We start from the raw sequence: 14913 nt of genomic DNA on the forward strand, positions 1-14913 counted from the left end.
TGGCGTCAAGCAATGTTAGATGATTTTAATGCATTAATGAACAACTTTACTTGGTCTTTGGTGCCTAAGCCTGTAGGTGCGAATGTGGTCACGGGCAAGTGGATTTTTCGGCACAAGTTCAACACGGACGGGTCTTTGGCACGGTACAAGGCACGGTGGGTTGTTCGTGGCTTCACCCAACAAGTGGGTGTGGACTATGATGAAACATTCAGTCCGGTGGTCAAGCCAGCAACTATTCGGGTGGTCTTGAGTCTTGCCACCTCTCATTCATGGCCCATCCATCAGCTTGACGTCAAGAATGCTTTTCTCCATGGTGAGCTCAATGAGACTGTGTATTGCTCGCAACCGGCTAGGTTTGTGGACTCCTCCAAGCCGGACCATGTGTGTCTTCTCCACAAGTCACTCTATGGTCTCAAACAAGCTCCCCGGACGTGGTTCTTGCGCTTCCAAGCCTTCCTCTTATCTCTTGGGTTTCGGGCATCCAAGAGTGACACCTCCCTATTCATCTTACACCATGGTAACTCCCTTGCATATCTCCTTGTATATGTAGATGACATTATCCTCACCGCGAGCTCACCTCACACACTCACCCATGTCATCGACTCTCTCAAACGGGAGTTTGCCATGACTGACCTTGGCACATTGCACCATTTCCTCGGCATCAATGTCACCTGTTGGAAATATGCCCTAGAGGCAATAATAAAAGTATTATTATTATATTTCCTTGTTCATGATAATTGTCTTTTATTCATGCTATAACTGTATTATCCGGAAATCGTAATACACATGTGAATACATAGACCACAATATGTCCCTAGTGAGCCTCTAGTTGACTAGCTCGTTGTGATCAATGGATAGTCATGGTTTACTGACTATGGACATTGGATGTCGTTGATAACGGGATCACATCATTAGGAGAATGATGTGATGGACAAGACCCAATCCTAAGCATAGCACAAAGATCGTGTAGTTCGTTTGCTAGAGCTTTGCCAATGTCAAGTATCTCTTCCTTTGACCATGAGATCGTGTAACTCCTGGATACCGTAGGAGTGCTTTGGGTGTATCAAACGTCACAACGTAACTGGGTGACTATAAAGGTGCACTACAGGTATCTCCGAAAGTATCTATTGTTTTATGCGGATCGAGACTGGGATTTGTCACTCCGTGTAAACGGAGAGGTATCTCTGGGCCCACTCGGTAGGACATCATCATATGCGCAATGTGACCAAGGAGTTGATCACGGGATGATGTGTTACGGAACGAGTAAAGTGACTTGCCGGTAACGAGATTGAACAAGGTATCGGTATACCGACGATCGAATCTCGGGCAAGTAAAATACCGCTAGACAAAGGGAATTGTATACGGGATCGATTGAGTCCTTGACATCGTGGTTCATCCGATGAGATCATCGTGGAACATGTGGGAGCCAACATGGGTATCCAGATCCCGCTGTTGGTTATTGACCGGAGAACGTCTCGGTCATGTCTGCATGTCTCCCGAACCCGTAGGGTCTACACACTTAAGGTTCGATGACGCTAGGGTTATAAAGGAAGCTTGTATGTGGTTACCGAATGTTGTTCGGAGTCCCGGATGAGATCCCGGACGTCACGAGGAGTTCCGGAATGGTCCGGAGGTAAAGATTTATATATAGGAAGTCCTGTTTCGGCCATCGGGACAAGTTTCGGGGTCATCGGTATTGTACCGGGACCACCGGAAGGGTCCCGGGGGCCCACCGGGTGGGGCCACCTGCCCCGGGGGGCCACATGGGCTGTAGGGGGTGCGCCTTGGCCTACATGGGCCAAGGGCACCAGCCCCAAGAGGCCCATGCGCCTAGGGAACCCTAGAGGGAAGAGTCCTCAAGGGGGAAGGCACCTCCGAGGTGCCTTGGGGAGGATGGACTCCTCCCCCCCCTCTTGGCCGCCGCACCAGATGCCATCTGGAGGCTGGCCGCCGCCCCTTGGGGTGGGAAACCCTAAAGGGGGCGCAGCCCTCCCCTTCCCCTATATATATGAGGCCTAGGGGCTGCCCATAACACGCGATTTGATCTCTCGTTGGTGCAGCCCTGCCCCTCTCCCTCCTCCTCCTCTCCCATGGTGCTTGGCGAAGCCCTGCGGGATTGCCACGCTCCTCCACCACCACCACGCCGTTGTGCTGCTGTTGGATGGAGTCTTCCTCAACCTCTCCCTCTCTCCTTGCTGGATCAAGGCGTGGGAGACGTCACCGGGCTGTACGTGTGTTGAACGCGGAGGTGCCGTCCGTTCGGCACTTGATCATCGGTGATTTGAATCACGACGAGTACGACTCCATCAACCCCGTTCACTTGAACGCTTCCGCTTAGCGATCTACAAGGGTATGTAGATGCACTCCCCTTTCTACTCGTTGCTGGTCTCTCCATAGATAGATCTTGGTGTTACGTAGGAAAATTTTTGAATTTCTGCTACGTTCCCCAACAGTGGCATCATGAGCTAGGTCTATTGCGTAGATTCTTTGCACGAGTAGAACACAAAGTAGTTGTGGGCGTTGATGTTGTTCAATATGCTTACCGTTACTAGTCCAATCTTGTTTCGACGGTATTGTGGGATGAAGCGGCCCGGACCGACCTTACACGTACTCTTACGTGAGACAGGTTCCACCGATTGACATGCACTTGGTGCATAAGGTGGCTAGCGGGTGCCAGTCTCTCCCACTTTAGTCGGAACGGATTCGATGAAAAGGGTCCTTATGAAGGGTAAATAGCAATTGGCATATCACGTTGTGGTCTTGCGTAGGTAAGAAACGTTCTTGCTAGAAACCCATAGCAGCCACGTAAAACATGCAACAACAATTAGAGGACGTCTAACTTGTTTTTGCAGGGTATGCTATGTGATGTGATATGGCCAAGAAGAATGTGATGAATGATATGTGATGTATGAGATTGATCATGTTCTTGTAATAGGATTCACGACTTGCATGTCGATGAGTATGACAACCGGCAGGAGCCATAGGAGTTGTCTTTATTTTTTGTATGACCTGCGTGTCATTGAAGAACGCCATGTAACTTACTTTACTTTATTGCTAAACGCGTTAGCCATAGAAGTAGAAGTAGTCGTTGGCGTGACAACTTCATGAAGACACGATGATGGAGATCATGATGATGGAGATCATGGTGTCATGCCGGTGACGATGATGATCATGGAGCCCCGAAGATGAAGATCAAAAGGAGCAAAATGATATTGGCCATATCATGTCACTATTTGATTGCATGTGATGTTTATCATGTTTATGCATCTTGTTTACTTAGGACGACGGTAGTAAATAAGATGATCCCTTACAACAATTTCAAGAAGTGTTCTCCCCTAACTGTGCACCGTTGCTACAGTTCGTCGCTTCTAAGCACCACGTGATGATCGGGTGTGATGGATTCTTACGTTCACATACAACGGGTGTAAGACAGTTTTACACAGCGAAAACACTTAGGGTTAACTTGACGAGCCTAGCATGTGCAGACATGGCCTCGGAACACGGAGACCGAAAGGTCGAGCATGAGTCGTATAGTAGATACGATCAACATGAAGATGTTCACCGATGATGACTAGTCCGTCTCACGGGATGATCGGACACGGCCTAGTTGACTCGGATCATGTAATCACTTAGATGACTAGAGGGATGTCTATCTAAGTGGGAGTTCATAAGATGAACTTAATTATCCTGAACATAGTCAAAAGACCTTTGCAAATTATGTCGTAGCTCGCGCTATAGTTCTACTGTTTAGATATGTTCCTAGAGAAAATTATAGTTGAAAGTTGATAGTAGCGATTATGCGATCAGTAGAAAGCTTATGTCCTTAATGCACCGCTCAGTATGCTGAACCCCAACGTCGTTTGTCGATGTTGCGAACATCAGACATACACGTTTTGATAACTACGTGATAGTTCAGTTAAATGGTTTAAGTAGAGGCACCAAAGACGTTTTCGAAACGTCGCGGAACATATGAGATGTTTCGAGGGCTGAAATTAGGATTTCAGGCTCGTGCCCACGTCAAGAGGTATGAGACCTCCGACGATTTTCTTAGCCTGCAAACTAAGGGAGAAAAGCTCAATCGTTGAGCTTGTGCTCAGATTGTCTGAGTGCAACAATCACTTGAATCAAGTGGGAGTTGATCTTCCAGATGAGATAGTGATGTTTCCCCAAAGTCATTGCCACCGAGCTGCTAGAGCTTCGTGATGAACTATAACATATCAGGGATAAATAGATGATCCTTGAGGTATTCACGATGTTTGACACCGCGAAAGTAGAAATCAAGAAGGAGCATCAATTGTTGATGGTTGGTGAAACCACTAGTTTCAAGAAGGGCAAGGGAACAAAGGGATACTTCATGAAACGGCAATTCAGCTGCTGCTCAAGTGAAGAAACCCAAGGTTGAACCCAAACCCGAGACTAAGTGCTTCTGTAATAAGGGGAACAACCACTGGAGCAGCATTACCCTAGATACTTGGTAGATGAGAAGGCTGGCAAGGTCGATAGAAGTATATTGGATATACATTATGTTAATGTGTACTTTACTAGTACTCCTAGTAGCACCAGGGTATTAGATACCGGTTCGGTTGCTAAGTGTTAGTAACTCGAAATAAAAGCTACGGAATAAAACGGAGACTAGCTAAAGGTGAGCTGACGATATGTGTTGGAAGTGTTTCCAAGTTTGATGTGATCTAACATCGCACGCTCCCTCTACCATCAAGATTAGTATTAAACCTGAATGAGTGCTCTTGCACCTAAAGGAATGGTTTATTGAATCTCGGTCGTAGTGATACACATTTTCATGCCAAAAGATATAAGATAGTAATGATAGTACCACTTACTTGTGGCACTGCCATGTAAGTCATAATGGTATAAAACGCATGAAGAAGCTCCATGTTGATGGATCTTTGGACTCACTCGTTTTTGAAAAGTTTGAGACATGCGAACCATGTCTATTGGTGTATATGCATGAAGAAACTCCATGCAAATGGATCGTTCGGACTCACTTGATTTTGAATCACTTGAGATATGCAAATCATACCACATGGGCAAGATGACTGAAAAGCCTTATTTTCAGTAAGATGGAACAAGATAGCAACTTGTTGGAAGTAACACATTTTGATGTGTGCAGTCCAATGAGTGCTGAGGCATGCAGTGAATATCGTTATGTTCTTACTTCACAGATGATTCGAGTAGATGTTGAGAATATTTACTTGATGAAACACAAGTCTGAATTATTGAATGGTTCAAGTAATTTCAGAGTGAAGTTAAGATCATTGTGACAAGAGGATAGAATGTCTATGATATGATCATAGAGATGAATATCTGAGTTACGAGTTTTGGCACACAATTAAGACATTGTGGAAAATGTTTCACAATTAATACCGCCTGGAACACCATAGTGTGATGGTGTGTCCGAACATCATAGTTGCACCCTATTGGATATGGTGCGTACCATGATGTCTCTTATCGAATTACCACTATCGTTCATGGGTTAGGCATTAGAGACAACCACATTCACTTTAAATAGGGCACCACGTAATTCCGATGAGATGACACCGTATGAATTATGGTTTAGAGAAACCTAAGTTGTCGTTTCTTAAAAGTTTGGGGCTGCGACGCTTATATGAAAAAGTTTCAGGTTGATAAGCTCGAACCCAAAGCGGATAAAATGCATCTTCATAGGAAACCCAAAACAGTTGGGTATACCTCCTAATTCAGATCCGAAAGCAATATGGATTGTTTCTAGAATCGGGTCCTTTCTCGAGGAAAAGTTTCTCTCGAAAGAATTGAGTGGGAGGATGGTGGAGACTTGATGAGGTTATTGAACCGTCTCTTCAACTAGTGTGTGGCAGGGCACAGGAAGTTGTTCCTGTGGCACCTACACCAATTGAAGTGGAAGCTTATGATATTGATCATGAAACTTCGGATCAAGTCACTACCAAACCTCGTAGGACGACAAGGACACGTACTACTTCGGAGTGGTAAGGTGATCCTGTCTTGAAGGTCATGTTGCTAGACAACAATGAACCTACGAGCTATGGAGAAGCGATGGTGGGCCCGGATTCCGATAAATGGCTCGAGGCCATAAAATCCGAGAACGGATCCATGGACTTTGGTGGACTTGCCCGATGATCGGCAAGCCATTGAGATAAATGGATCTTTTAAGAAGAAGACGGACGTGGATGGTAATGTCACCATCTATGAAGCTCGACTTGTGGCGAAGTGTTTTCCGACAAGTTCAAGGAGTTGACTACGATGAGATTTTCTCACTCGTAGCGATGCTTAAAGTCCGTCGGATTCATGTTAGCATTAGCTGTATTTATGAAATCTGGCAGATGGATATCAAAACGAGTTTCCTTACCAGTTTTCGTGAGGAAAGGTTGTATGTAATACAATCAGAAAGTTTTTGTCGATCCTAAGGATGCTAAAAGGTATGCTAGCTCCAGCGATCCTTCTAAGGACTGGAGTGAGCATCTCGGAGTTGGAATGTATGCTTTGATGATGATCAAAGATTTTGGGTTTGTACAAAGTTTATGAGAAACTTGTATTTCCAAAGAAGTAAGTGGGAGCACTATAGAATTTCTGATGAGTATATGTTGTTGACATATTGTTGATCAGAAATGACGTAGAATTTCTGGAAAGCATATAAGGTTATTTTGAAAGTGTCTTTCAATGGAAAGCCTGGATTAATCTACTTGAACATTGAGCATCAAGATCTATAAGGATAGATCAAAATGCTTAATAATACTTTCAAATGAGCACATACCTTAACATGATCTTGAAGGTGTTCAAGATGGATCAGTCAAAGAAGAAGTTCTTGCCTGAGTTGTAAGGTACGAAGTTAAGACTTAAAGCTCGACCACGGCAGAATAGAGAGAAAGAACGAAGGTCGTCCCCTATGCTTAAGACGTAGGCTCTTCAGTATGCTATGCTGTGTACCGCACCTGAAGTGTGCCTTGCCATGAGTCAGTCAAGGGGTACAAGAGTGATCCAAGAATGGCTCACAGGACAGCGGTCAAAGTTATCCTTAGTAACTAGTGGACTAAGGAATTTTCTCGATTATGGAGGTGGTAAAAGAGTTCGTCGTATAGGTTACGACGATGCAAGCTTGACACCTATCCGGATAGCTCTGAGTAGAGAGACCGGATACATATAATGGAGCAATAATTTAGAATAGCTCCAAGTAGAACAGTTGTTTGGAATAGCTCCAAATAGAGCGTGGTAGCTGCATCTAGGAGATGACATAGAGATTTGTAAAGCACACACGGATCTGAAAGGTTCAGACCCGTTGACTAAAACCTCTCTCACAAGCAACATGATCAAACATAAAACTCATTGAGTGTTAATCACATAGTGATGTGAACTAGACTACTGACTCTAGTAAACTCTTGGGTATTAGTCACATGGCGATGTGACCTGTGAGTGTTAATCACATGGCGATGTGAACTAGATTATTGACTCTAGTGCAAGTGGGAGACTGTTGGAAATATGCCCTAGAGGCAATAATAAAAGTATTATTATTATATTTCCTTGTTCATGATAATTGTCTTTTATTCATGCTATAACTGTATTATCCGGAAATCGTAATACACGTGTGAATACATAGACCACAATATGTCCCTAGTGAGCCTCTAGTTGACTAGCTCGTTGTGATCAACAGATAGTCATGGTTTCCTGGCTATGGACATTGGATGTCGTTGATAACGGGATCACATCATTAGGAGAATGATGTGATGGACAAGACCCAATCCTAAGCATAGCACAAAGATCGTGTAGTTCGTTTGCTAGAGCTTTGCCAATGTCAAGTATCTCTTCCTTTGACCATGAGATCGTGTAACTCCTGGATACCGTAGGAGTGCTTTGGGTGTATCAAACGTCACAACGTAACTGGGTGACTATAAAGGTGCACTACAGGTATCTCCGAAAGTATCTATTGTTTTATGCGGATCGAGACTGGGATTTGTCACTCCGTGTAAACGGAGAGGTATCTCTGGGCCCACTCGGTAGGACATCATCATATGCGCAATGTGACCAAGGAGTTGATCACGGGATGATGTGTTATGGAACGAGTAAAGTGACTTGCCGGTAACGAGATTGAACAAGGTATCGGTATACCGACGATCGAATCTCGGGCAAGTAAAATACCGCTAGACAAAGGGAATTGTATACGGGATCGATTGAGTCCTTGACATCGTGGTTCATCCGATGAGATCATCGTGGAACATGTGGGAGCCAACATGGGTATCCAGATCCCGCTGTTGGTTATTGACCGGAGAACGTCTCGGTCATGTCTGCATGTCTCCCGAACCCGTAGGGTCTACACACTTAAGGTTCGATGACGCTAGGGTTATAAAGGAAGCTTGTATGTGGTTACCGAATGTTGTTCGGAGTCCCGGATGAGATCCCGGACGTCACGAGGAGTTCCGGAATGGTCCGGAGGTAAAGATTTATATATAGGAAGTCCTGTTTCGGCCATCGGGACAAGTTTCGGGGTCATCGGTATTGTACCGGGACCACCGGAAGGGTCCCGGGGGCCCACCGGGTGGGGCCACCTGCCCCGGGGGGCCACATGGGCTGTAGGGGGTGCGCCTTGGCCTACATGGGCCAAGGGCACCAGCCCCAAGAGGCCCATGCGCCTAGGGAACCCTAGAGGGAAGAGTCCTCAAGGGGGAAGGCACCTCCGAGGTGCCTTGGGGAGGATGGACTCCTCCCCCCCCCTCTTGGCCGCCGCACCAGATGCCATCTGGAGGCTGGCCGCCGCCCCTTGGGGTGGGAAACCCTAAAGGGGGCGCAGCCCTCCCCTTCCCCTATATATATGAGGCCTAGGGGCTGCCCATAACACGCGATTTGATCTCTCGTTGGTGCAGCCCTGCCCCTCTCCCTCCTCCTCCTCTCCCATGGTGCTTGGCGAAGCCCTGCGGGATTGCCACGCTCCTCCACCACCACCACGCCGTTGTGCTGCTGTTGGATGGAGTCTTCCTCAACCTCTCCCTCTCTCCTTGCTGGATCAAGGCGTGGGAGACGTCACCGGGCTGTACGTGTGTTGAACGCGGAGGTGCCGTCCGTTCGGCACTTGATCATCGGTGATTTGAATCACGACGAGTACGACTCCATCAACCCCGTTCACTTGAACGCTTCCGCTTAGCGATCTACAAGGGTATGTAGATGCACTCCCCTTTCTACTCGTTGCTGGTCTCTCCATAGATAGATCTTGGTGTTATGTAGGAAAATTTTTGAATTTCTGCTACGTTCCCCAACATCACCACCAACCAATCCGGCCTCTTCCTATGCCAACAACAGTACACACTAGAGCTTCTTGAACGCGCCAACATGATCAATTGTAAGCCCGTTTCCACACCGGTTGGCACGAGCTCTAAACTATCCTCCCACGAAGGCCATCTCCTCTCCAATCCCACTCACTATCGTAGCATCACCGGCGCACTACAATACCTCACCCTCACGCGCCCCGACATCACATATGTTGTCCAACAAGCTTGCTTATTCATGCATGCCCCTCGCGACATACACATGCAGCTTGTGAAGCGCATTCTACGATACTTACAGGGCACCTCCCATTATGGCCTTCAGCTTTTTCGTTCTCCCTCACGGGATCTCATTGCCTACACCGATGACGATTGGGCAGGGTGTCCGGACACACGCAAGTCCACCTCCGGTTTTTGTGTGTTCCTTGGAGCAAATCTCATCTCATGGTCATCAAAGAGGCAGCCCACCATCTCACGATCCAGTGCCGAGGCTGAATATCGTGGTGTTGCCAATTGTGTGGCTGAATCTTGTTGGCTCCGGCAACTTCTCCATGAGCTCAAGGTTCCACCCACACGTGCCACCGTGGTGTATTGTGACAACATCAGTGCTTCTTACCTTGCGAGCAATCCGGTTCAGCATCAACAGACCAAGCACATTGAGATTGATCTACACTTTGTTCGGGATCACGTTGCTCTTGGCGAAGTACGAGTCTTGCATGTGCCATCCAGCTCCCAATATGCCGACATCTTCACCAAGGGTCTGCCTTCGCCGTTGTTCACCGACTTTCGATCCAGCCTGAACATCCTTCCTAATGGAGTTCCGGCTGAGGGGGGTGTTAAGTTGTATATTTTTGTACCACTTGTAACATTAACTGGCACGTTGTAACGATCCTAGATTGTAGGATCTAAGGGCCCGCGTGCCATATCTCTAGGAACTTTCTCTCCCTATGTATACTCGGTGGTGTAAACAGAATCAATCAAGGAAATCACTTTCCAACTGACGTCAACGCCCGGCACTGCGCCTGCGTCGCGGTGGCCGTCGCCGGCTATGAACATCCGTGCAATATGGGTTGCCAAAAGTGATGTTGAATTCCCTATGACGCTTCTTAGTTATGCTAGAATTGCTACTCTACGGTTGATGCTCAGTTGCTTACGATGCTGCTTAACTATACCGGAATTGCTACTCAATGGTCGATGCTCAGTTGATTAATGCTGCTTACTATACCGGAATTGCTAGTTCATTGCCGATTGCAAACATTGACTTTGCGGAAACATTGAACATTTTTCAAAATCAATATATAATGGATTCGAGCGTTTAGTTCTTTTTCAGCCCTGGTTTTGCTTTAGTACTAATGATAGATTTCATTTACCATCCATGTGTTGTCAAGCCATGTTTGATCTATATATGACCGTCACACGTTGAGCCAAGCAAGTTTGATCAAGCTAAGCTCACGCTAGGTTCACAGCCATGAGGCCATACCGCAAGCTCAAGTGAGGCCATAATCCCAGCTCGGCAGATTGACACCTACTAAGAATCAACAAAACATCAGTATCCATTTATACATGATGTGCAGTCACCATACTGAATCTTACTGATGACATATGTTTATCCATTAACCCTAAAAACTGCCAGCATTGCAATGCTTTTATTAACTGCCGGTCGCACTGCAATCTCGTGAACAAAGAGGTCCAAATCTGGCACCTTACAGCAGCCGTCGGGCACCAAACAAACACATCTCAACATTAGGAGACCAACTCATCTGTTGAGACTCGGAACCTCGAAGAGGAACAACTCGTATTAAAACAAAGCAGTGCAAGCCTAAGTTAAGTAAAACCTCCAGGTTGACATACCACCAGGAGCGGCCCATGGAACACAGCAGCAAGTTTCTCTTTGAGATGCCACTTGCTGCTGCATAGGTTCGTTCTACATAGAGTACACACAGGTCTACCTATCCTCTCCTCTGCATATTCATCAGCCATCTTGGACCCAGAGTCTCACAGTCTTGTCATTATCAAGGCTGCCAGAAGCAATTTTGTTCTCTGTTGGATGACATGACACCGAGATGACAGCGTCGGTATGGCCTTCCATTTTCTGAAGAATGTTTTTCCCTTGGAGGTCCCATATGTATATGCATTTATCTTCCGACCCACTAACAATGTACTTCCCGTTCGTGACGGAAAACGCAGACTGGATGCAGTATGCTCTGTTCACATGTCCACTATATACCTTCAAGAACTTGCCAGTAGCATAGTTGCATAGTTTCTGCAAAGGAAGGTGGGAGGCACTTAGTAAGCACATTTCTAGTAAACATGGAGTTTCGAAAAGATAGGCCCAACAACGTTTAAACAATGGTGATTGCTAGCATATTGTTTCCATTTAAAGAAAAAATGCAAATAATAGTTTTGAGAAGCAATTTGCAACAATGTTTAGTTGCAAGTCATGGCGCATCCTGAGATTTAAAAGTCAGTCACAGAAAACTGGCAATCTTTATGGTAAAATGTAATAGCCATAGGCATGAGAGGCCTCCTTGAGAAATGTAGCAAACACCCATTTGATCCTCGACTGTGTGGTGGCATACGAGGTGTGGACTTTGATGCTCAATAGCTGGGGCAAGCCCGAGAGGCCGAGACCCAAGTGGATCCCAGACCACAAGGCTGACATCATTGAATGGTGGTCTGGTAAAGTGGTTGGCTTGCGGAACCTATGCACGACCATTATCCTCACCGTCTGTCCCTCAAAAGAAAATTATCCTCACCTTCTGGATGATTTGGCTCCATCGAAACGATGTGTTGTTCAATGGCCGTCGATCTTCCATGAGGGCCCGGGTGCACTCAACTCGCTTGGAAGGAGCTCAATGGAGCAAAGCTGGATTGCTCTGTGGGGATGCTTATGGCTGCCAGATTGAGGCACCGGCATGTGGTTGTTCAGGTTTGCAGCTAACCTAGGGTTAGCAATGCTGCCGAACCTCTATTGGTGTTGTATCGTCCTCTTAACCCTCCTCTTCTATGTTATTGATACACCTTCCAAGATGTATCTATACAAAAATTTAACATTCTCAAACATCAGGTGTGCCAGTTGGACTGTAGGGCTTACAGCATTCATAAGAAATTGTATGTAATGATGTGTGACACTTTGAATTTGGAAGAAGGTTCAGTTCAAAAAAAAATTGGAAGAAGGTGGAGACCAATGGTAACAGTAAGTCTGCGAAGAAGTTGGACAAGAAGTTATAAAGAAGAGACAGCAAAGCTTGGAAATAAAGTCGTGCAGATTGTGTGGAGTTCACACCAAGTCATGTTGTAGGAGACGGGGAAAAGATTCCAACAGCATGAACATATGACATGCCTATTGCAATTTGCAACAGCCAAATCATCCTTGTGGCATGACAAAGATGAATGAGAAGTTGCTGACAATGTACAGGCTCATCACAATATGGAGATTGCAAACATAACAAGAACATGGGGTTTGGCATGAAGTTAGTAGATAAGTGTAAATAAACTCATGTAACTTGAAACATATAGAGCCCCAGCTCCTCAATTCTATTCAGACATGTAAGTTGAAAACATGGGCTTACCACAATGCCCCAAAAGAATGGAAACTTGATCGTTTGGTAAACCATACTTCTGTTGGTGCAAAAGTAGCAACTATGTGAGAACCAAACGTGCTAAAATCACCTTCAGAGACAGTTAAATGGACGAGCACCATTTGGCCGAAGAGCCTAAATGTGCAATGAGCGCTGTTATTTTGAACTTCAGAGATCGAAATTTGAATTGAGATGGAGTTTTATAATTTCATCCACTGCCAAGTGTGATACTATATTTTTCATTTGAATTCCATATCAGGTGAGCGGTTCTGATATTGTGCATATAACTTTGAAGGGAATAATGTCTTCAAACCCACAGCCTCAGATACAATATCCTTGTCAACATGTGGGTGGACCTATTCGAGGAAAAAAAACATGTGGGTGGACCCTTGAACTGAATTTTAAGAACTGAGCAGGGTTTTCATTCACTGTCAAGTTGAGGTAAGTTGCAACCGAAAATTGGACTAGAACCTAGCTAAAGCCTGCAATCAATCACTGTACCAAGATCAAAATATATCGAAGTGACCTTGACATCAAAGAACAATGAATATTATCTGAACTAGTGCTGCGCGATGAGCTAAAATTGTGTGATTTGTACACCATCCAACAAACTGAAAGTGGTTTGCGCTGAACACTAACTAAGGCCTAAGAGGCTTACACATGAGCCTCAACAGCGTGATGGTTAAATGATACTCCCTCCGTTCCTAAATGTAAGTCTTTGTAGAGATTCCACTAGGTGGACTACATACGGAGCAAAATGAATGAATCCACACTTAAAATGCATCTATATACATCCGTATGTAGTTCATAGTAAAATCTCTACAAAGACTTATATTTAGGAACGGAGGGAGTACTTATGAAATAGCGGAGTACTTATGAAATAGCAGTCAATTGGTCATACCAGTGAGTCATCGAGCGTAGCGACGAGGATGAACTTGCCATTCGGTGAGAACATTGAGCAGGAAACCGCTGGCTTCTTGTCGTCGTCAATGACTGTCTTGAGACAAGAGCCAGTTCCCGCATCCCAAATCTTGCAGCTCCCATCATGGCTCCCTGACACAATGATCGATCCGTCCCGGATGAAGTGGACGGAGGTGACGGGCTCAGAGTGCGCGTCGATGGTGCGGATGCAGCGGCCGCTGCTGACGTCCCAGATGCGCACGGTGCAGTCGAACCCCCCCGAGGCGACCTGGGAGCTGGTCTGCGGATTGAAGTTGGCACTGAAGACGAAGTTTGTGTGGCCCTTGAGCACGCGGATGCAGCGATCGGCGTTGGGGTCGGCGGGCTTGGGGCCGGAGAGGATGGATCGGATGTCCCAGATGCGGAGGGTGCGGTCGTCGGACGCGGAGCAGAGGTAATTCGAGTCCGTGCTCCAGGACAGGTCGGAGACGCCCTGGGTGTGGCCGCGCAGGTTGGCGATGACGGCGAGCGAGGACGGGGAGAGGAGGGCGACCGTGCCGTCGAGGGAGGCCGTCGCTAGGAGGCGCCCGCAGGGGGAGAACCGCACGCAGGAGATGGCGCGGGTGTGCGGGGTCGCCGCGCGCACCTGCCGGTATGGCCGGTACGGCGGCGCCGCCGGTGGCGGCTGCTGCTGCGTCGCCGAAGACATGGTCGGGGGGATTGGGAAAGGGGGAAAATGGCCAAGACCCGATGCTCTGTCCCAACTGGAGTGGCAAGTGACCGTTTGTCCCTCAGCTATCGAGAAAAAAAAAGTGATATGTTGGCAAAAAAAATTCATTCGAAAATCGGCTAGTAGATTGGTCCTGGATTGCCAAACCTCTGAATTTGGAGCTTTGAGTCTAAATAAATGCTGGTATCGCTAAACCCTTACCCAAAACAAAAGTGGTTTCGAGCTAATGTTACGTCGCTGAAAAAGTAACCATGTCGATGTAATGGCATCTCTCAACTGGACAGAAATTGTCGGTAAGCATGAAATAAATTCAAAAAAAATGCGAGCACCCATGCTAAGCATATCACTCAAACCTAGGTGGATTGATTCCATCACAAAGACTTCAACTATCTAAGAACTCGGTTCGCTCGATTGTTTGGATCATATAGAAAAGACCTAA

The 14913-nt window shown here is 46.4% G+C and overlaps 1 protein-coding gene across 1 annotated transcript; it reads right to left on the minus strand.

The window, feature by feature from the left end:
* Positions 1-10781: 10781 nt before the first annotated feature.
* LOC123044477 (COMPASS-like H3K4 histone methylase component WDR5B) lies at positions 10782-14518 on the minus strand. Its single transcript, XM_044467215.1, has 2 exons — positions 13746-14518; positions 10782-11526 (listed from the first exon to the last, which is right to left on the minus strand). Exons 1-2 carry the CDS (start codon positions 14451-14453, stop codon positions 11236-11238), a joined length of 999 nt encoding a protein of 332 aa, XP_044323150.1. The 5' UTR covers positions 14454-14518; the 3' UTR covers positions 10782-11235.
* Positions 14519-14913: the final 395 nt, after the last annotated feature.

This window comes from Triticum aestivum, chromosome 2B (assembly GCF_018294505.1).
Source record: "Triticum aestivum cultivar Chinese Spring chromosome 2B, IWGSC CS RefSeq v2.1, whole genome shotgun sequence".
NCBI classification, from domain to species: Eukaryota; Viridiplantae; Streptophyta; class Magnoliopsida; order Poales; family Poaceae; genus Triticum; species Triticum aestivum.

What these genes read in the sequence shown, in the direction of transcription:
- LOC123044477 (XM_044467215.1), bottom strand. Translation starts at nt 14,453, where the DNA reads ATGTCTTCGGCGACGCAGCAGCAGCCGCCACCGGCGGCGCCGCCGTAC. An exon ending in CTACGCTCGATGACTCACTG is followed by an intron (nt 11,527 to 13,745) that starts GTATGACCAATT and finishes CTTCCTTTGCAG; the next exon opens with AAACTATGCAACTATGCTAC.